Raw genomic sequence first — 24219 nt, 5'->3', positions numbered from 1 at the left:
GCATCACAGTGTTCAAAACCTGACTCTAGTGCATTAACTCTGAGACAGAACTCTCCAAGCTTACTCACAGTGCCGGTAAGTTACTGACTGTAGATGATTCAGATAGGTATTCCCGCCAGCACCAACATGGGACAGCTGATACACATTACCAGTCCCAAAATCTTAGAGTAATTTTGTAACATTATAGGTTTGGAAATATCACTCAATGATTATCTGTAGTTATATCAATTGGCTTAACTAGTTAAGCAATAAAGTTAACACACTACTTGTATCAGCCCAGTACTAGTTTAAACTACCCCTGTTTACAGAAATAGAAAAAGTATGAAATTGATCAACCTATACACTTATGCATTCCAGCTCTCACATCCTACTTCTGGTATCTGGCCCCTCTCTACGGACACTCAATTGTTGGAAAATATCAGAATAGCACTTCCTCCCTCATTGTAACAAATGTCCTCACTTACAGTTTCCTTAGCTCACAATACATCTCAATCTTCATGCTTGCTTCCTTAAGAACACCTCTATTAATATCAACTAAAATTCTACAGAGCACTGCTGGTTAGAGAAACCAGTTCTAACTGGTTACCCAGTTAAATAATGGTTGTTTCCTCTCCAGCAGGGAGCTTAGCTTTAAATTTTCAATGTTATTAAGTGAAACACATGAGTCAAAACAGATAATGCCATCTTAATTATTGAACAGTGTTTTCTATTTATCAGACACATTGAGATGTTGCAATACTGGCATTTCATTAGCATTTATATATCATACTGCCATTTTTATTTAGTCTTTACCTGTTGAAAGGAACTCTGTATACTTAGCAGCAGAATCAATGATTCAAGGATCAATTATGGGACGAAATAACTCAGAAATATAACCTGGCATTTAAAGTTGCCAGATAATCTCATAATTTTTCATAATCGCAATGAAAAATGTGAGTAACATTAAATTATTCAAAAATAATCATGACCAAGTGAAAGATATTTGCACAAATTGATATTTTGAAGCCAGAAAAAAACTATCTATGTAGTTTGTGCAATAAAATGACTCTTCCAAATTGTGGCTGCCTTACATTTATTGCTATTTCTCTAAATGACAATGCATCATAATAACATACAATAATTATATAACAGATTGTGACTAATTTCACATTCTCATCATGCAGCTTTCACATGGATGAACCTATGAAGTGAGATTCCATTTTTTAAAAATGCAATGTTTTTAACATAATGTCAATACATGGTTTCTCATGTAACCACTTAAAACATTAACGTCATTACTTAATATTTAAAAAATTTCAATGAAAAGTGATTTCAGTAAGTAATAAGTGCTATGGAGGAACAAGTAATGAACTCGACAGTGGCTGTTGTATTTTTATTTTTCTGTTGAAGTTTTAATGTAATTATAACAACAAGTTTTGTAATAACAAGTTTTAATGTAATTATAAAACAAAATAATTACATGGTTATTATACTCAACTTAATTTTCTTAAAAATGACATACAAAAGTCACATCTGCTTAAATTACACCTACTTTGAAGATGCCTGCTCCACGCTTCTAAATAAAAGTTTTAATCTTTAATATATTTACCAAATGTTGATTCATATTCAAAACAAAATAGTTTCATGTTTGATTTTCAAGATTAAAATGTTGTATTGAACTTCCAAGCAGTTTAACTGCAGTGAGGATTGTAGCTACTGTTAAATGTTGGAATTAACATCAATGCTAACATTTACAGGGTTCACATTTAGAATCAAAAGAATACTTAATGCACTGCAGTGTTAATTTTATGGTTTTATAATTTGAGTTCAAAGTTGTATCTGACTTGAACCAACTGGAAAATAAACTTGCTGTATTTCAGACTGTAACAAGCAGAATATTTTAATGGATGCCCAAACTAAACAACTATTAATATTCTATGTTCTTTTTGAGTATTTTATTTACACACTAAGTGCTAATGACACACCTTGAGTATTGATTTGGAATTTATGGACTCAGCCAAAGTGAGGAAGATGAAGTAGTAAACGGTTGGCAGGGACACTCCCTTGCATTAATTGCATTCATTTCTGTTGTTGAGCATATTTTGTGACATAGCTGTCTTCAGTAATTAATTTATGTCAAAATTTATGTCATAAGCAAACATGTTCAGTGACAACATTGAAAAAATTACAAAAAATGATTGGGATAAAGGAAAGAATGGTATGAATTTCAATAACGATTCTCAAGTATTCAATTTTGTTTTACAGATTAAATTAGTAAGAACCAGTCTTTCATTTATTTTGCAACTCTATTCATGACCGACAATTTATACTTTTTACCACTGCCACAAATCATAAGGCGCATGCGAGTTTGGCTCATTTTATGAATGCAATTAGTGGGAAATCGTAACTGTGCTGTATATATTGATTATGGGTTCAATGTGTGCTACTCAATTAATTAAGTATAGAATTTCTTGGAAAGTGTCACTACAATGTTTTGCTATGGGCGGTAGGCATGGCTTCCTACCAATCGCTCATATTTGTGAAAATTTTATTTACGTCTCAGAGCCTTTTGTGCACGTCCACCACTCTTGAAAGCATCGAAATTAAGTAAAAGAAAGCAAATATTTCGAGCTAGTTTTCTAACTGTGATAACTTGGCTTCTCGTCAAGGCCAGGAACTGGGAGTTTACAAGCAGATGTCAATTCTGAGAATTCTTCCCCAAAACTAGCCTTTAATTGGCCTCAGGATGTGCATATTTGCTTCACATTAATTATACCAGAAGTGTTCTTAAACGAATAAACCATGTTTCCTCTCTGCACCAAACATCGCAATGATGTCGTATGCGTCAAATAATCCGTCAAGGGAAGTTAGTTCGAACGAAACAATACGAATTGTAAATGAGTCTGTGAATGCAATGGACTGCTCGGGCGATCACTGCAAACATTTGCTTCGTTGACGGATAAAAGTAAATTGGCACGGATTTGTACTATTATAAAGATGTAAGATTGAAACGTAAACTGTATCTTGATCTAACGGGCATAGCAATTTGAAAACTTGAGAAGGGATATTTTTGTTAAGTGTGAACAGAATACAGAAGAATGGATTGAGTGGATTTGAGCGATTCTAACATGATTGGGAGAGGGAGAGAGTCGATTGTGAAATGAAGATAATTCCATTCGGCTTTTCACTTAGCAACAATAACAGTGAATGTTTTTGCGAACCAAAGTTAGGTTTTTCAAAAGTGTTACGATAAAAAGTGCACACATACTCCTATGTATTTCAACACTTCCCAGCTGCACTGTGACATTGATCGCGACCGACTATATACACAGGCAAAAGTGAGGTCAGCAGATGCTGGAAATCAGAATCTAGATTAGACTGGAAAAACACAGCGGGTCAGGCAGCATCCGAGAGGCAAGAAAATCGGCATTTCGGGCAAAGACCCTTCAACAGGAATATGTAGTACCAGCGAGTCGGCACTCACATTTTCTTCCCAAAATTTTAAGAAGCTGTTTTGTACCATTTAGTGCTACTAAACCCCTGATACAAATTAATTAGTTTAATAAAATGAAACGTTTACACCTTGTTTGAAGGAACCAGTGCATGACAATTTTCAGGGTTGCCCTTATTATGAACATAATTATCCCTATCTTCTGTTCGGAGAGGGAAAAACTACACTCAGATCTAGTTCATACCACGTAATAATTTGCAACAATTTTAAATACGCAAAATATAGTTTTACCATTTTATTGTGTGCTTGCCTTCATGTGCATCAGCCGTAATCGATTATTCAGATGGTTTCATGAATTTGCTCTTCTTGCACGAACTAACCAAAATGACATTATCTACTGTTGCAAAACAGTTATTCCAAGCTTTCTCCATTTGCCTGGGGTCTCGGGCTGTCATTTTTTCTGTGCTAATACGCAATTTTGTGTTAATGATTCAGACTCTAATCACGGACATCAAAACGGTGGATTGAGTTGACAGATTACAATAGATCTGTCATCTATTTGCACAAGTACAATTTGGTTTTCTTGCAGTTGCATCATTGTAGGAATCAAACTAATTTTGCTTATGATGCAGTGAAGTATTTGAAACAGACCACTTCTTGGCTGGATACTTAGACTTGGAGGAAGTGAGGACTACAGATGTTGGAGATCTGAGTCGAAGAGTGTCGTATTGGTAAAGCACAGCAGGTCAGGCAGCATCCGAGGAGCAGGAAAATCAACATTTCTTCTGCTCCTCGAATGCTGCCTGACTGGATGTGCTTTCCCTTCACCAACTCTTCGACACTGGATACTTAGACTTGAATGTTCCCACCAGCGTTTAATAGAAGTGCTGTAAAACGTTCAATGTATGAGTATACATGACAATATCTACTGGTCGTTATTCTCATACAAATAAAAGGTGATGAAAAATTAACACTAGCGCAGATTAATTACTTTGAATTGAACTGCTCTCGTATATTGCTTTAAGCATTTGCCTTTGAATGTTTGACAATGTAATTTCGTGCGTTTTAAAGGCCTGACAATGGAATATATCTTTGCGTGTAAGGTAAATTACTCCTAGCTTAGAGTAACAACATACCAAGGCATTTCAATCAGCAATACACGAAATATGTCAGGTTTCCGTTGGTACCAACCTTGGAGTTTCCACAGGACAAAGTGGAGATCGGCTGCTCAGATATTAGTTTTATCGTGGATAAACGTCAGTGTACTCGATCACTTTACAATTCAGACGCAAAACGATTTTGCGCCATTTCAGGTGACTATTTTAAAGCAAGTTTGTGACAAGTCGATTTTTAGAAGTTTTCCTAGTTAAAATGTCTAATGCGTTCTCTCCTACGGCTCGTTCGCTTCTAGTATTGACAACATTTATCAAATGAAACAAGGACATCATCTGGATGTTTAAAAAAACATGAAAAGCCTCTGTCGGCACGCGGCTGGAAAAGCACTGCACAGCGCATGCGGAGTCGGCTTACGATTTGGTCTCCGCGATGATCAAAAACTTTCCAATAAAACCATTCAGAAACAGAAGCAGAGACGTGTGGTAATGACTGTAGCTCTTCCCTGTGTCTCTCCCGTGAATAGTTTCATCCCTTGATCAGCCCTCCTCATTCTTTCGAGATTTTGATCTTGTTGTCGAACAGTTTGGACACTTAATGCCAACCACGCAACCCAGACACGTGTATTACATATTGTTTCACACGGCTATGATGAATACTGTTTTATTACGGAGCACCAGGCCAATTGTTAAAACTCTGTACCCCCAGTCGCAATTGGACACAATGCCGAATTTGTTATATAACCATGCCGTATTGTAGACGGTCAGATAGTGTTTTGCTTATTTTCTAATGTAAGAGAAGTCGAGCTCGGCTCTGACAGGTGGCGGCTGTGCGGGAACAAACGGCGAGCGCGCGCCATTGATTAACAGGCAGAGGCGAGCATCCCTTGGGGCAATCACCCAGCAAAAGCTGCAATGGAAAACCCCGGAGTTGTCGCATCTCAGTGGTGTCCGGTGCGTTCAAATAATGCAATATTTTAGACTGGTCAGTAACACGTGTATAAATCACATACATAAGTATTTAAGAAAACCCGTTAAATTATGTTAAAAATTATTGGGCAAGCATCAGTTATCTGTGCACCATGTGCACTTCGTCAGCAACGAATGATCTTCCAAGACTGACGATGGCGAATGCGTTGCTGCTACTGCTGTTCGTGCGCACAGCAATGGCTCGTGCCTTCCGAATGTCAACGTCTTGAGCTCGGTTCTCCAACCGTCCGGACCTAACGGTCGCAGCGTGCGCGCGTCCTCTTCCCCTCCACCCCCTCCTCCAGGTTGGGCGTGCGCCTGCCCCCAGTGAGCGATATGATTGGTCACGAAGCGTCGCGCGCCAGAATCACTATTAAGTGAGAGCGAACCAGCGCCGCGAGCTGCTCGGTTCCGGTTCAGGGGCAAGTTGATCTTTACTTTCTCTGGGCAAATTGCAGCAAGTTAGACAGCCTGATATTCCCCGCTCCAGAGTCGGTATTGCAGTCCTCCTCACCTCCATGCCTAGCTATCTGTGCCACTTAAATCGGGAATTAAAGAAGATGAAAGAGGGCAGCCCACCCTCACGGCGTGGAAGTTATCACTAATGGGATTGAAGTTCAATTTACTGCTCAAGGGAAAATTGCAGCTCAGTCAGAAGCAATCCTGGAGGTGGTCGTCGGTGATCCTAGCGCGGGGATGATTAGGATTTTCCCGGATTTCAGTGTACAAGTAACGGCAGCAACTGGTGGAGGCGGTGGTGCGGTTACTGCTGCACCTGGTGTAGGGAGAACTGCTGCTGCTGCTAATGGGACAACCCAGAACGTAGGGCTGACATCGTACCAACAACGGTAAGTGCCCTACTACCTCTAGCCAGCGACATAACTTCACACTTAGCTCAATAGACACTTCGCAAGGCTTCAGCTGCCGACACCTCCCACTTTCTACCCTCCCTAATTTTGACAACCACCTCCAGGACATGGGATGGGGTTGGTTAAAACATCACTGTCTTTTAGCACACTCACCTTTGATCAAATTGTCAGTCACATGTTTCTATATTAAGCCGTACACGAAAGTTAATTTTTAAGTATTACCACCAACATGCGGTGAAAACGGGTTGTACGTTGGAGACTTGCCATCCACAGTCGGAGCAAGTGTAGACACTTTTGGAAACATTGATCACACGCGAAGGGTTTACATGTTCTGGGGTGGAAAATGAAAGCGTTTATGAAAATATTCTCAGTGCATCAGTGGGGGATAACGATCGCAGATATTCGGAAAGCTACACCAGACAAAATGTTGCGGAAGTTAAAGTCCAGTTCCTCGTAAATATTTAAATAGGTTCAATTCTGTTCCGAGAAATATGTGTCAAGTATGTGTAATATACCAAATAACACCGACTTTACATCACCAAACCAATAATCTCCAAGCGCGTAATTTATCTGCATACATTTCCTTATTTAATACAAAAGCGCAAGTTTCACATTCATTCACTAGTGCTGTGATTTTTTAAGGGGGAGGAGTGTCAGAATAGATTTCTGTAAAATCTGTTCTTTTAATGAATAATAAGCTATATGAGACTGACATTAACAATATTTATACTAAACATTACGCATATTTCTCAGCAACTATTAGAATCACGCAGAGTTTAAGCATTAAAGCATTGTTTATAGCAATGTTGCAATAAATGTAAATAAACAATATTGGGTATTAAATGTGCAAACAAGTTTCGAATGTGAATGTTATATCTTATGGACATAGCTAAATTCGTGATTAAATATTTTGCTTATAAAATGTTATCTACAAATAAAAGTCATACTTCAGAAGTTGAAAAAAATATTTTGAAGAACAATTGAAGGATATCACAACATTTAGTGACTTGTTATAATTGGACAGTGGATACACAGTAAATAAAACTTCAAAAACATTCAATAATTTTGACAATAATTGAATTAGTAATTGTATGGAACAAAATAATACAATTGTAAGGTTAATAAAACTGAAGATGTAGTTGAATAAGTCTATCTAGCCACGAATAAACGTGTAACATTCCTTTTTTTAAAAAATGTCAGCCTCAAAATCCTTGAAACCTATATTATAGTACATTGGGTTCAATTTCACTGACCACAATCATTACAGTAAGACTTCATTTATTTTAATATCTAACCGAATTGCTCACAAATTACAAAAAGCAAAGTTTTTTTTGTAATTGTGAGCAATTTGGTTTGTTTTTTTCCAATTTGGACTTCGAAACTGCTTTTACAAAACAACCGTGGAACACTGACCGAGAAATCCTCGAATTCCCCTCTCGCGTCTAAGTTTTGCTTCGCATAAATGTTAAATGCGAGGAGACTCTTACTGATTGAACTAAATCTCCATATTACGGTGTAATTTGGGTTGTGCATTGCACTCCCACCAATGCATAGATCAGCTACTCTTTCATTACGACAGTCAGTGCATCGTGTTGCAACAGATTCGACTTAACCTTGTTAAGTCCCATGATCGAAACATACATAAAATTATACAACAAATCACAAAGCATTTTTCAAATCAGGGCCTGTTATTTTCCAAACTCATCACCGATTTACGTATTTTCTGATGAATAACCTGTTACTTCAATCTTTGAATGTGAGGTATAGTTGTTTTCCGTAATATTTTTCTGCACAAACGTTGAATCTGTGAGATTACATTTTAACGTTAACAGCTGTTACGTCGTTGAAAACGGCATTCGATTAAAAACGCATCTTGAAATGACCCGGCATATTGGATAAAAACCAAAAGATTCCGGCCTTTATTTTTATTCGAGTAACTAACGTTATGCATTAATACGGAAGACATTATAGAATTTTACACATAGATTTATAGCAATTGGAATACCAGCCTGGCGTCTAAACAAGTTACCCAAACCTGCCGCAGAATATCTTTTTAGATAAATATTTTGCAGAAAGAGCAGTCGTTGTTATCTCCAATTTAAACGATTGTTTTCCTTTGTTTTTGTGAATTACTGAGAAGAGGAAATACAGGTCTAAGTAATGATAACGATTACATGCCAGTAACTAAGTTCCTTTGGAGCCGAGCAATAATCATTAGGACGTATGCCAAGAGGCTTAGGTGACATTTCCAGACTGAATGGGGTTTATAGAGTAAGGGATTAGAGTTCCCCCCCCCCAAAAAAAGACGATTAGTATTTTAAATGTCACGTATCTCTTTAATTTTATACAGTCAAATGAAAGCCTTTAAATCCATTTGATAAGATCCCATCAATATGGGGTGGTATATATTAAATCTCAGCTATTCCCATAAAGTGAATGAAACAGCAACTGAGTGGCGTAGTTGCGCCAGTTACAGTAATGTGTCCCTGGGAAAGAGAGCGAGCGAAAGACGGGCAGCGAAACAGCATCGAGAGATGCAGTTAAGACTTTCTCTTGCGATGGAAATCGAAACTCCCCGGAAAAGTGCAGTGCTGTGATTGTGCCAGTCGCTGTTTCTGGATTCACACCTGCAGCTTTAATACCATGGAATATATCTGGGATTATTTGAGGTGCAGCCAAGGCTCTTTTTACTTTTCTTGGCATCCTGGTTGGCCCTGAGTCCAGCTCTGCACACAGCGCTTCTCACTTCTCTCTGATGGCTGGTAATCCCGGAGCCAGACAGTTGGACTGGACTTAACCGTAACTCCGCAATGGATTTCCTCAAATAGTATTCGTATCTTCCGCACTATACCACTGGGCCCCAACCAGTATAAAAAAAAGCAAAACAAAAATCAAACAACAAAATACAGCAAAGTAACGGCTGACGAGAAAAATGGCGCCCACCAAGCAAGGCTTCCAGCACGACCCTTCAAGACGTGAACGGTAACGACAGTTGTTTATGTGGCGTGATTCTCAGTATTTTTTGTTGCCATGATACTTTGTTGGGAGCTTCCCTTTGACCTTCCAGTTGCTGCCGAGTGCCACCGCAACCTCACCCCCACCTTCGCGATATTCAGGAGCCGGGGTAAGTGGCCGGGTTTGAAAGCCGCTACCCTCCGCCCCCCACTCCCCCATCGGGATTCGTAACGCGAAGAACCACATTCTCACTCAAAGCATTACCTGCTCTACTTCAATTTTTACAACACAGAAAGAAAGCAGACTGTTTCATTTCCTAAGCTCCTCTCATTACATTGCAGAGACAGGGCCCATGACATTACATTACAGAGGCCACCATTACCGCTCGGTGCTTACTAGGCCAAACTGGAGAGAAGCTTTCTTTGACAGGAGCTTGCTGTTGTAATAGGGTTGTATGAGGCGAGGGTTAATGTTATATTTGCATAAACCAGCAGGAAGTAGTTCTGAACCGCAAAATTAACACTCTAACACAACATACACTAAACAGAAACATTTAAATGAAAATTATTAACGGGAATCCAAAAAGGCAGGTAATCAGCCAAAATTTAAATAGTGCTAAAACTTTTAAAAATGTTAGCAAATTTTTATTTGGGCTTGGACCACGAACAATATTAAGTAACATACAGTAATGGAAATTCATTTAAAAAATGAAGCAGAAGATATAAAAATAAACTGGGACCACAGCAAATTAAAGCAATAATTTTAATTTACGATGCACAGAATATGCTTAAATTTAATCTGACACTGAGGTGTAATCATATCGCTGAGGAGGAGATTAACTATTTGCTAGGTTTCAAGAGGAGGATAGGTTTATGTGGGTTGTACATTCATTTATTCAAATATTGTCATTCAATGTACTGGCAGTAGCCCTTCTGAAGAACTCAAAGTTTTTCTGTTAATTTTTTCTGCTTTATTCAGAGGACCTTCATTCTGCTACCAAGCTTCAGTCATGCCAAGGTATGAAATGTATGGTTATTGGAGGATTTATTTAAGATGAAAAGAGTCAGGATCACGGAAATACAACATGTATATCTGATTCGTTAGATCCCCATTTTGAATAGAAAGTACTATCATTTCAGATAATTCATGAAATCTTACTTGAAGCAGGGCTGGGATTATCAAAAAGTCAAATACCTCTGTACAATATCAATTTAAATAGTAGATTATCATGATTTAAGTTTAGGAGGATCAACAGTGAGTGAGAAAAGGTGAGACCATCAATGAGTTTTTGTGTATGGCAAGTCAGAATCAAATGGAAAAAGTGAAATATTGTGATTGATAAATTGCTATTATATACACACATTATAAATGCACTCTCAAATCCTGTTGTGGTAGACTGATGTGCGAGTTTTAATATGTCATTTAATGCCTTATTGAGACTTTGATACAGGCTCAGATTGACAGTAAGAACTTACAGTTGACTATTCCAAATGTGCATTTTTTTCCTCTCTCTGCTGAAGCAGTATTATTGTAAGTGCTTTCATAGAAAGATAGCCTTCGTAATCTTCAAGACTGAAGCACAGAGGTATATTTTTAAGCTATTCTGGGAATTTATCAGAGATTGGATTCTTCAAGATGGAATTAATTTTGAGGAGAAACTTCACAGCTTGTGCATAAGAGCTTTCTTTATCACCTGTCTCCATTTGGTATTCTGAGACGGCAAATCAAAGTGTGATTTGTTATTCTACTCTATTTGAGAGTGGAACTAAATCACACGTCGTCTAAAATTTGATAGAAGTTGTTGGAGGATATATTTAATTTGATGCTTCTTAATAGATTCTGATTTCTTTGCAACAATGTTGTCATTTTAAAAGCTGGTTTGAATGATCCTGCTCATCAGGCTGTGGAGATGTAATTATTCAAAATGAAATGGGCTGGACTGGGATCACAGAGCTCATAGTAGCTATATCGTTTAGTATTTAATTGTGGTGTGTTACCCCAGAGAAAAACAAGCAAGTTGATTTGTGTGCTTCATATCTTTTTGTTTTCCACTGTATTTGATTTACTGTGGATAGTTGTCTTCATTTCTAATTCTTGAAAACACCATATTGGGATCAAGCAAGTGCATAACGATTACACTGTCATGTTTTTGGTCAACTTATCAAAGGCAGTATTGCATTGCTGATTTCTGTGACGAGTCTAATGGATATTTTGATTAAACTCTGAGTACAGTTTACTACTTACACTTTAATGTCTTAGTCATCAACAGTTGGGGAATTTTTGATAAATTCTGTTGTACAACAGATTCCAAGAAAACCTCAAACTAAGATTGTTAAGATACTATTTAAGTATCATTTTGGATAATATAAATAAGATGCATTTTATCAAATCATTTAATCAAAGCTTTTTGTCTTTCACTCATCAGGACAATTGTCATTTCTCTGAGTGCAAGATGAAAATCTTTGATGAAGTGTGTTTCTTCTCAGAATACTTGAGTTCTGTACCAACAAATGATTATAATAGAAATTGTAATTGTAATTTCTTATAGTCATTGGAGAAGTAGTGGAGCTGTTGATGGAGCAATGAAATTAGATTGTTTAACATCTTTTTCAAACATGCAATATATGGATAACAAAAGTTTTAAAATGATATGTAAGTATGGACAAGTACAATTTTGCCTTCTGTAAAGTATGTATTTTCTAAAAATCTATCATGTTGGTTTTCTTATGCTGAGAATGCTGTTTTAAAGAATTATTGTCAGTCTGGCATTTTGTTTGAAAGGACATAGTTGCTTGACTCTAACTTAGATTTTAAAATTTGTTTCTAAAGTTTGCCAGAAAACAGCAATTTGATAAGGTTGTTACTGAGGTTTTACACATTTTAAATAGCAAGAAAAGATATAAATCTCTTTTAATATAACAATTTTTTAAACTCAGCGAAGTTTTTCAGTAAGGATATATCAAGCAGAAACAAAGCATTTCCATACCAGAAAGTTTTTTTTTAAAGGATTTTTGTTTTTGTTGACTTAAGTACCTTCTTTATGCTTGAAGTGTGCATCAAAAGAAAACCTGGAAGGTTCTGTGAGAGTTGGAAGAAATGAGTAAAATTTAATAGGAGCAAAAAGAAAAGAAGTAACATCATATAACTGATGGTCTGTATTGGATAACAAAACATTTTTCAAATTGCCCAATGCTACAGATTGTTTAGGTTATTTAACATTAACATTGATCTAACAAAGTACAGTCATTCCCCTGTATCTGTGAACTCATAAAATTGAATTCCTCGATTCGCGCCAAAAAAGTAAGCAATCATTCAAAATCTGTGAGCAAAACTCACCTATCCATGACCAATCTTGATTTCACTCACACCTGTTCCAAGATGGCACCTATGCAAAGTGGTAGTGCTGGTGTGCCTTAGTTCAAGAAGATGGTGATGAAAGCTGAATGAAAAGGTGAAAGTGGTGGATAAATTGCAAAGTGGTATGTTGGCTAGTGCTGTAGGCTGATTTCAGCCTCCATGAGTTTGGTCAATTAGGTGCAAAAAGGCCGAAATAGGAAAAGCTGTGAATGAATCTGTTCCTCCAAGTATTAAGGTGGCATCAGTAGTGTGGAATATCCACTACGAGATGATAGAAAAGAGATAGAAATTTGTTAATAGAGGAGATTGTGACGGAGAGCAAGATCTTAGTGTACAGTTACGCCCTGTGGCAGTAGGCGCTGTGTATCTGTGAGCACCTGACAAAAGATGTGCAGGACGTCAAGCCTCTCACAGTCAGTAAGGGATGGCTAGGACGGTTTACAAATCGCTATGACCTTCACAATGTCAAGCTAAGTGAGGAGGTTGGTTCTGCTGACCAGGAGGCCATCACATCTTTCATGCCAATGTTCCTCAAGCTGGTTGAGGAGAAGGGATATAGGAGCAAGCAAATATTTATGTCGATGAAACCAGCTTTTTTTACAAGCAAAAGGGGTCCTGCACATACATCACCAAGCAAGTCACCAAAGTTCCACGATTCACGGCTTTCAAAAATTATGCTATGCTGCTGCTTGGTCCCACTACGAGGAGAAATTGCAAGTGAAAGCCACTGATATTCTCCTGTGCTGAAAACCCTCTCATCCAAAGGGGAAGAACAAGAACCGTATACTTGTATATTGGAAGTTTAGCAAGAAGGCTCGGATGTTTGCTTGTATCTTCTGGGATTGGTTTAATAACTGTCACATTTCAGAAGTTGAGCGAGCTCTCTAGTCAAAGAACCTCACCTTCAAAGTTCTTCCCATCCTCAAGAATGCACTGATTCATTGTGAGGATCAGATATGCCCACGCCAACATTAAAGCTCTCTCCATGCCACCCAATCTCTCATTGTTGATTACAGTCATTCGATCATGGAAACAAGGCATTCAAGAGCTACTACACCCAGAACCTGCCAAACCATGTCTACAGATGAAAACCTGATGATGATAGACTTTTGGAAGCAACCCAACACCTCTGATGTAATTGACTTGTCCCCATCACTTGGAAGAGTGTCTCACAGACCACCATTAGCAATTGCTGTAAGAAGGTCTGACTGTGAGACCAACTTTGAAGGCTTCCCCAGCATTGGTGTCATCAAAAACTTCTTTTGATTGGCGAAGGGGATCAGAGGGGAAGGCTTCAAAGACATGAGCAAGGACATGCAGACCCAAACGGCTGAAGAACCAACAAATAAGTTAGGTGAGATGGCTAATGAGGGACTGAATGACAGTGACAATAACATTGAAGATCTCCCCATGGTCAAGCCTCTGACTTCAGCAAAACTGTCATCCTTATTTAAGTCTTGGCGGTGCCGGTGTTGGACTGGGGTGGACAAAGTTTAAAAATCACACAACGCCATTTATAGTCCAACAAATTTAAGACCATAAGACATAGGAGCGGAAGTAAGGCCATTTGGCCCATCGGGTCCACTCCACCATTCAATCATGGCTGATGGGCATTTCAACTCCACTTACCCACATTCTCCCCATAGCCCTTAATTCCTTGTGACATCAAGAATTTATCAATATCTGCCTTGAAGACATTTAGTGTCCCAGCCTCCACTGCACTCTGCGGCAATGAATTCCACAGACCCACCACTCTCTGGCTGAAGAAATGTCTCCGCATTTCTATTCTGAATTTACCCCCTCTAATTCTAAGGCTGTGTCCATGGGTCCTAGTGTCCTCGTCTAACGGAAACAATTTCCTAGCGTCCACCCTCTCCAAGCCATGTATTAACTTGTAAGTTTCTATTAGATCTCCCCTTAATCTTCTAAACTCCAATGAATACAATCCCAGGATCCTCAGCCGTTCCTCATATGTTAGACCTACCATTCCAGGGATCATCCGTGTGAATCTCCGCTGGACACGCTCCAGTGCCAGTATGTCCTTCCTGAGGTGTGGGGACCAAAACTGGACACAGTCCTCCAAATGGGGTCTAACCAGAGCTTTATAAAGTCTCAGTAGCACAACGGAGCTTTTATATTCCAACCCTCTTGAGATAAATGACAATGAAAAATGACAAATTTGTTTGCAATCACTAGCTTTTGAAGTGCTGCTTCTTCATGAGGCGGTTGTGACCTTATGAAGAAGCAACTCTTCGAAAGCTAGTGATTCCAAATAAACCTGTTGGACTATAACCTGGTGTTGTGTGATTTTTAACTTTATCTTTATTTAATACCATTGACACCATCTGCAAGGAGCTACAAGAATCTGATCCCATACTTGAATAGAGCCTCAAGTTCAAGAGGGCAGTCGAGGCAGCAAGTCTCCCCAAGTCGACCTTCTCAAGTGTTTACACTGGCAAGCATGACAAACTACACCAACACAATTCTTATAACCTGTTCCGGCCAGCGTGAGAATGGCCATAGATGCTCAGGAAGATGAACAGGTCGAGAAAATTTTGATGAGGTGGAGGTGGAGGACACCATCGGGGAGAGTGTTGGGAGAGAGGCATGACTGCACCACCTTGCCCCTCCCACACTCAGTAACCACCCACAACAATGCTCAGCCTCTGTGAGTAGAACATCTTGCTTTTATTGTTGTTACAATACACTGTAATTGTATTGTAATATTCTATTAATATTACATTTTTATTTCTGATGTTTTAGTGTTTATTTTAACCCAAAAATAATATCCGAAAATAATCTTGAGGTCCAGAGCTATAATCTATTCTTAGTATAAATAATTAAGTCCCACACTCCTGAATTTATCATTTGCAAGGGGTTTCAGAGATGGAATCGTTGCAGATTCGGAGGAATGACTGTAAAGCCAAGTGATGCTAATGAAGACTTGTTCGCTAAATCCACCACATTGTGTGAGCACGTGGCACAGCAGTCATGCCTTATCTCTGGACCAGAGGGCCTTGGCTCGAATATCACTTGCCCCAGACATATATTGTAACATGCCTGAATAGATTGCTTAAAAATATATACAGTGACTTTCAGGGCTCCTGTGGTGCAGTGATAGTATTCCCACCTCTGGACCGGAAGTTCAAGTCTTACAGCTCGAGAGATATATCAGAGCACCACTGAACAGGTTGATTTAAAATATCTAAAACCACTTAATTGATGACTGTAGTGGCACAGTGGTAGTATCTGTATCTCTGAGCCAGGAGGCCAAGGTTCAAGTCTTACCTGCTCCAGAGCTGCGTAATAACATCTCTGAATAGTTTGATTAAGAGTATCTTAATCCATCTAATTGCTTTGTATCATCTTAACCATAATGGTTTTAAACCAGAACTTGATGATGCAGCCAGGGTAATGTAGTTTTTAAAGCTGTCACAGAAGTCTTCCAAAAACATGTTAGTTTTTACTTTGTTCTACCATGATATTTGAATGCATTGTGTAGAAATAGTATCATAATGTTATTTGCTTGAGAAATATACATCTGATCTAAAACAATACTTTTGAGTTTCCTGTTTGGTGAATATTCAGTGGAACAATGACTAATATTTACAAGCTGGCTTTGCTACATAGAATCATAGAGTCATAGAGATATATAGTATGGATAAGACCCTTCGGTCCAACTTGCCCATGCCGACCAGATATCCCAACCTAATCTAGTCCCATTTGACAGCACTTGGCCCATATCCCTCTAAACCCTTCCTATTCATATACCCATTCAGATACCTTTTATATGTTGTAATTGTACCAGCTTCTACACTTCTTCTGGCAGCTCATTCCATACACACACATTCCTCTGTGTGAAAACGTTGTCCCTTAGGTCTCTTTTATATCTTTCCCCTTTCACCTAAACCTATGCTGTCTAATTCTAGACTCCCCCACTCTAGGGAAAAGACTTAGTCTATTTATCCTATCCATGCTCTTCATGATTTTATAAACCTCCGTAAGATCACCCCACAGCCTCTAGCGGTACAGGGAAAACAGACCTAGCCTATTCAGCCTCTTACTATAGCTGAACTCCTCCAAACCTGGCAACATCTTTGTTAATCTTTTCTGAACCCTTTCAAGTTTCACAACAACCTTCCAGTAGGAAGGAGACCAGAAATGCATGCAATATTCCATATTGGACAATTTTATATTATTGTTCGTTTTCCCATCCTGAGGAGACTAATTTTGGTGACATTTTCTTCTCCCACATACTGTTGCTGTATTTCAGTGTTCATGAAACTTATTCAGAGAATGTTGTGTTTATAGGAACAGATGGCTTAATTCAACTGTATTTTGGTCAACTCAACTTTTACTGTGGTTTGTAATCTTGTTAGCATCTTTACATTTAGCTTTTACATTGTCAACATCAGACTCTATGTCTGCCTTCCTTTTTGGTAGAAGAACCTATATTTCATAAATTAACAAACAGTAGCAACTTGTCTCATAAATGAAGCATTACTACACTATTTTTGTGTTCATGTCTTTAGATATCATTTATTGGTAATTAATAAATTTAGAGGTTCAGTGCCTGTCATTATGAAAGGGTTGGATGTAGTTTATATTGACCTGAAGTTTTTGTTCACAAATGTGGAATTTGGTGAAAAAACTAGGTTAAGTGTTAGATTAATGTGTCTCCCTCTCAAGTGTTTGTGTGCATTTTACTGCAATGTGTTGGCAATGTTGTGACAGGTTTAAAGTGCAACCCATGATTAGTGTGAAGCAATTTGTGGCAAAGAAAAGAATACCTGTGAGTTGCAAATCATCCCAAATTTGTCATTATTCTTGAGGTTCATGAGGCCAACACAGCTATTGTTTTCTCAAGTAATTGCTGCCATTGCACATTAATTATTAATTAAACTAATCACAAAGTTAATGATGGTGCTGAGCAGTACAAAGATTATTTTAATGATGAGATTATGTTCTTGTGCTTTCAATCTCTCTGGCCCAGAAGGCAAACAATTGAAATTGGAGTCTTAATCAGGCTGTTCGTAAATTGTTGTTTGAGATATTTAAAATCTGAGATGTCATCTGCATTTTTCTCTATTGGTGCAAAACTTTTCAAGTTCACTCTGAGTTGAAAATTGTGTAACCTGGTAAGATATGAGATGTTTAGTTCACCAAACATACTGGGGCAAAGTGGTTATGTTATAAGGATAGTTAGCATAGAGACTTGCTAATCAACCTGTGCAGAGATCTCTGGAGCGGGTTGGATTTAATCCTGAGCCTTCTGGCCCAGATGTAGCGACATATCAAATGACTTTCGAAACATAAGATGATAGTATTCAAGGATCTGATGGTTAGAGATATTTCTCAGAAACAATCTTCAATTCAAGAGTTATCATCCCTGCTGAGTAGGTGGGATTTATACCCAGGTCTTCTAAGGTCAGAAATGGGGACACTACCACTGTGCCATCAATGACTTGATTTTGTGTTCCCTTTTAATAAGGTTTATGAAGGAGTTATTATTGACCTGTTTAAGGTGACTGAAAGAGTTTATAAGTTAGGTCGAGAAAACTAACTGCTTTGTTAGTTTAGGGAGCCTGGAAGGGTTGACTGGAAGGTATGACTGGAAGGGCTTCTTCACAAAAGGAACTGAGGATCTGAAACCCTTCCCTCAGTTAAACTGTTTAGAGTTAGGTGACTTGGAATTGAATGTGTTGTTTTCTGTTGCCATATTTGTGTGTAGTAGTATATATTTTCTGTATGCTTCTTGGCTGTTGCCTATGTGTTATACTTAGCTGCAAAAATTAAGCATGAATGTTTATTTAGCTTGTCTTGGTCTTTTTCAATATTTGTCTTCTAAGTTAGTTATTCTTCACTGCATCAAAAGCTAGTGGGCTGGTATATTTAAGAAATTCTTCCCAACACAATGCTTGTGCTTCTTTATTGCCCTTGTATCCATCTTTCTATCACTGCCATTATTAGGACAGTTACTATTACAGTTGCAGAATAACAGCATCTCCTGCTTTCACCTTATCGCCCCTCTCCCTAAACTGACACTCAAAATAAAACTTTTGGCTGATTGCCTTGGAATTGTGGAGACTCTGTTCCATATCAAAAATAGTGCTGGGATCTGGGATCCAGAGGTCCTGCCCTCCTTTGACAGATTAAGTTTTTTCCAGGAGAACAGGGCCAGACATGACTTGCACATGTGGGAAACCCAAACCTAATAGGGCCACTGAACTCATTGTCAAGCTCAACACATCCCACTTCTGCTGGAGTAATAACATTATCCAACAGTGACTTATAATTTAGAGTAGAGTAAGTGCTGAAAGGTGAACAAGGTCTGTGAAGCTGTCAAGTTATTTAAATCCCCTGCTCTTTTAATTTTGAAAAACAAAATTAGCTGAGTTGAAGGTAATTGGTGAATCCAATTTCAATTGACTTGTGTCGACATTATTATTGCTTGACTCTATTCACAACCTTTCATTCTCATAATGGAGTGAAGGATGGGTCTGGTTTGTAAATTTATGGCTTGATTGACTATTTAGAAGTTATAAGGGGCCACCTGTCTTTGGTGTGGGATTATATTAATTTTTATATGGGATAAATAAACATATGAAAGGATTTAAATATACTATTTGAAGTTTTATTGGCAAATGTTTTTGTTTAGTATACTGAAGTCTGTATTTAAACTTTTAATACCTTTCATCTCTACATGACCTCTGAGATCTGCCCATAGGAGATACAGGATTACTGAAGTTGGTATTCAGCATGCAAGGGAAAATGGCTGGTGGGTGGAGTGTTTGGGTTGACATGAACTAACACAACATTGACATAGGGGCTAAAAGGAGCCACAGGGAATAATGTGGATGTGATATTGACATTCAGTTAAGATAAGGGGCCATGTAACGAGGAGGAGTGGGTGGAGTGCTGGCATGAAGGGTATGTGGGATCATTGCACATTATCATTGTGGGCCGAATTGGTATAGAGTGGGAGTTCAGGGAAGTGTAGGGAAAATGCCCTATGTGTGATTTGTACCATTACAAAAACTCCAGAGACAAAATTCCCTGATACCCTATTCATTGTGGCTTGTGACTTCGACCAAACCAACCTCAAAAAGGTGCTGTCAAAGTGCCACCAACACATCTCCTGCCCCACCAGAGGACTGAACATTCGGGACCACAACCATACCCCGCCCATAATTTGGAAAATCAGATCACAGCGATGTGTTCCTCCTCTCAGCTTACAAGCGAGGACCAAGGCTGTGGAATTGGTGGACTGGACTGTGTTCAAGTACTCTGTGGAAAACCTAGACAAGTACTCCACCACCATCACAGACTTCATTAGCAAATGCGTAGAGGACTGCCCGAAATGTTGACCCTCATGCTCTTCGGATGCTGCCTGACCTGCTGTGCTTTTACAGCGCCACACTTTTTGACTCTGCACACCCAAGAAGTCAATCCAAGTGTTCCCCAATTGTGATCCTTGGGTGAACCTGGAAATTCCAACTGAAGGCCAGACTTTCAACATTCAAGTCAGTGATCCAGATCAATACAAGAAATCCAGATATGACCACTGCAAAGCCATCTGGGATGCAAAGAGGAAGTACCAGACCAGGTGAGAGGCACATACCTACCAAACAGACACCCTCACATGATGGCAAAGCCGAAACAACATTACGGGATACAAAATGAAGTATAGCAAGATAGCAGGCAAAGACAAATCCCATTGACACACTCAATACTTTCTATGCTCAGTTTGAGCAGAATGTTAGCAGTGCGGTGATGCTTGCCCCAGACACATCTGTTCCCCTGGTCACCGCTGCAGAAGTCAGATTGGTCTTCTTGGGAATCAACACACGGAAAGCGATGGGCCTGGATGGTGTCCCTGGTCAAGCACTCAGATCTTGTGTGGACCCATTGGCGAAGGTATTCACCAACGTTTTCAACCTCTCCCTCCGACAAGCGGTAGTCCTCATCTGTTTTTGAAAGGCCAACCTCATATCTCTACCTCAGAAAGCACATGCAGTTTACTTTAATGACTACTGCCCAGTGGCTATGACCCCAATAATCATGAAGTATTTTGGAAGGCTGGTCGTGATGCACATCAACCTTAGTCTCCCAGCCAGCTTTGATGCTCTATAGTTTGCGTAACACGACCACAGCAGATACCATATCCCTACTCCCTCACTCATCTGTGGAGCATCTGGACAACAAAGACATCTATGTCAGACTCCTGCTCATTGACTAAAGTTTCACCTTCAACACCATTATCCCCTGCAAACTGACCTTGATCTCAGCTCTGCCCTCTGTTAATCGATCCCCAGATTTCTGACCAATAGACTGCAATCGGTGAATATAGGTAACTGCACCTCGTCGACAATAACATTTAACACTGGAGTCCCCCAATGATGCGTCCTCAGCCTCCTACTATCCTCCCTGTATTCCCATTATTGTGTTGACAAATTTTGAATGAATGCCACCTATAAGTTAGCTGATGACTCCGCCGTAGTAGGATGGATGTCTAGCAATGATGAGTCAAAATACTGAAGGAAGGTAGACGGTTTGGTAATGTGATGCAATGATAACAACCTCTCTATCAATGTCAGCAAAACTAAAGGATTAGTCATAGATTTTAGTCAGAAAGGAGGTGAACACAGCCCCCATCTACATCAATGGGACTGAGATCGAGAGAGTGGAGAGCATAAAGTTCCTCGGATGGACAATAATCGACAAACTGTCCTGGTCTTCCCACGTAGTTCTGACAGTCAAGAAGGCACAACAGCCCTTCTTCCTCAGGTGGCTCAGGAAATTTGGCATGTCCTTTGGGACCCTTGCCAACTTCTACAAATACACAACTGAAAGCATGCTGTCCAGGTGCATCATGGCCTGGTATGGCAACTGCTCTGCCCAGGATTGTGCAAAACTACAGTGGGTAGTGTGCACAGCCCAGGCCAACACCAGAGCTAACTTTCCATCCACAGACTCCATTTACACTGGAGTCTGCCACAAAAAGGCCACCAACATCAAAGACCCTTTGCACCCTGGTAATGATCTCCTACAACCTCTTCTGTCAGGCAGAAGATACAGAAGCAGGTTCAGGGATAGGTTCTTCTTGGCCGTTATTAGACTATTGAATGGACTCTCTTGCCTCAAATAATGCTGACCTTGCTAACATTGATCGCTCTTGTACACCCCATGCAATGTTATCTGTATGTCTCCATCTAAATCTTTTGTTCTGTACATCCTTGCTTACTTTGATTTGCCTGGACTACTCGTAAACAAAGCTTTTCACTGTACTTTGATTTACTATCACGTGTACCAATCAGTCAAATAGAGGAAAGTGTAAGGGCTAAAGGTCTATTATTTGTTTACAAAACTGGGACAGTTTCACAGACCAATGTAGTTTTTAAAATCAGACAGCAAAGAACAGCTTTAGAGAAGTATGTCACATAGATTTGCATATGACATAAGTAGAGGCAGGAGGAAAGGCATCACAAGATGCTTGTGCCACTAGTATGGGTAGGAATCAAGAATCCTCTTAACTAGGATGGCAATAACCTTTTGAAGTATAACTTTTATTGCTTAATAAATCATCCTGATAGCACTGCCTTAAGTGTTTTATTGTCCAGAATTTGTTGCCTAATCTCTGAATCTCTTGACAGTACAAAAATAAAATGATACAGATTTGATATATAAACAAAATTCAGAAAACAACAGATATGATGCGAAAAACCCTTTGAAAGAAATGAGTCAAGGGAGAAAATATATTGGTTGATACAAAAGATAATGGACAAAACATTGAACCTAGTACAGTTAAGTCTCCACAGGTGGAAACAGACTATTCGGTCCACCTAATTCGTGCCAACCAAGTTTCCCAAGCTAAACTAGTCCCATTTCCATGTGTTTGGTTCATATCTCTCTAAACCTTTACTATTCATGTACCTGTCCAAATGTTTTTAAATGTTGGAAGTGTGCCTGCATCTGCCACTTCCTGACAGTTCATTCCACATACAGACCACTGTGAAAAAGTTGCCTCTTGGGTCCCTTTTAAGTCTTTCTCCTGTCATCTTAAAAAATATGCCCTCTAGCTTTGAACTCGCCTTATCTTATCTGTACTCTTCATGATTTTATAAATCTCTTTAAGGTCACCCCTCAATCTCCTGTGCTCTAGTAAAATAAGCCCCACTAGTTTACTGTAAAAAGTAGGGCAGTTACCAGAACATGTTCCAGGTGTGCAGACTGGGAGGTTTGTGCAGCAAATCGTATTGCTGTGAAAAGAACTGGGAGGAATTCTGCAGAAAACAATGCGGTGAGATCGATATCAGGTAGTGACAGTGGTTAATTCAATGAGTGAGTACTTGTAGGGTGTATATTTAAATAGCTCTAAATTAGAAAACATCTGGAGTAGGATGAGGTGAATACTTCAACTTGTTCTACTAATTGAACTGGAGTTGTCCATTAGCTTAAATAAAATTAGATAGGGACTTTATATATTTTTTTAATAACCTCCACACTACTGCTTAACTGCTTATATTTTCTCCAGCACCCAAATTGTCTGTGCAGGTGTGAGACACAGTGAAAGACACAAAGTGTACAAATCTTTACTTAATTTCCACAACCAGGAAGAAAGGAAACGCCCAAGTGGCTAGTGACAAGCAGTGCCCTCCTTAGAGGGCAATGCTGCATGATCAAACAGTGAAGGGGAGGGCAAGGATTAAATCAAAATAGAGTTGGATAGGTAGGGACTTTAAACTGTAATGGGAGTGTTTGGAATGGAAAAAGGTCCTTGACATAATTAATGTTCTTTTAAAGGGAGTAATTGAAGAGCTTAATCTAAAGTGGAGCTATGGCAGCAGAGCTTGTGACAGTGATAAGCACCTCCTACACTGTGCCATTCATGCACATGTCCTTAGTGACCATGTGTGCTGGCTCTGTCTGGCTGTAGCTACTGCCTAACTGAATTTTGTAACTGGATTTGTGGGCAGATTCACTGTGGAGCATTTACAATGCTGAGATTATTATGGACCACATGTTCAGTGAGGTGGATGCAATGCATGTAAAGACCAAAAGAGCAGAGGAAGGCAAATAGTGCAGGAAACCCCTGTGTGATCCCCTTACCAACAGATTATACCACTTTGGGTATTGTTGAGAAGATGACTTCTTGGGGATTAGCAGGAAGAGCAAAGTCATTGGGACAACTGGTTGATCTGCTGCTTCAGGGGAGGAAGAAGAGTGGCAGGTAATAGGGGATTCATTAATACAGAGAGGAAGCTAATGTTTTTACAGCTGCACAGGAGACTCCAGGATGGTATGTTACCTCCCTGGTGCCAGCCTCTTGGATGCCTCAGGTTGCTCAGTGTTCACTCTCCTTCTTGAGAACAATCAGTGGTCACAATACATATTAATGTCAAAAAGTGTGGTGCTGGAAAGCACAGCCAGTCAGGCAGCATCTGAAGAGCATTTCAAGCATAAGCTCTTCATCAGGAATGTGAGAGGGGCCCAATGGCCTAAGAGATAAATAGGAGGATGGAGTTGG

The 24219-nt window shown here is 39.2% G+C and overlaps 1 protein-coding gene across 7 annotated transcripts in view; it reads left to right on the top strand.

Moving 5' to 3' along the window:
* Positions 1 to 5917: 5917 nt before the first annotated feature.
* The window catches only part of npas3 (neuronal PAS domain protein 3), a 1321930-nt gene continuing 1303628 nt past the window's right edge, over positions 5918 to 24219 (top strand). For 3 of the 7 annotated variants that reach the window (XM_072568958.1, XM_072568961.1, XM_072568957.1), the window contains exons 1-2: positions 8860 to 9362; positions 10314 to 10352. In XM_072568958.1, the coding sequence (XP_072425059.1) occupies positions 9313 to 9362; positions 10314 to 10352 (89 nt within the window). In that variant the 5' untranslated portion in view covers positions 8860 to 9312. Of the gene's footprint in view, positions 6360 to 8859; positions 9505 to 10313; positions 10353 to 24219 lie in introns of those variants that run through there. The other 4 variants (XM_072568955.1, XM_072568960.1, XM_072568956.1 and 1 more) reach the window with 4 other exon arrangements.

This window comes from Chiloscyllium punctatum, chromosome 4, assembly GCF_047496795.1.
Source record: "Chiloscyllium punctatum isolate Juve2018m chromosome 4, sChiPun1.3, whole genome shotgun sequence".
NCBI lineage: Eukaryota > Metazoa > Chordata > Chondrichthyes > Orectolobiformes > Hemiscylliidae > Chiloscyllium > Chiloscyllium punctatum.
This window is presented reverse-complemented; position numbering and strand designations above follow the sequence as displayed.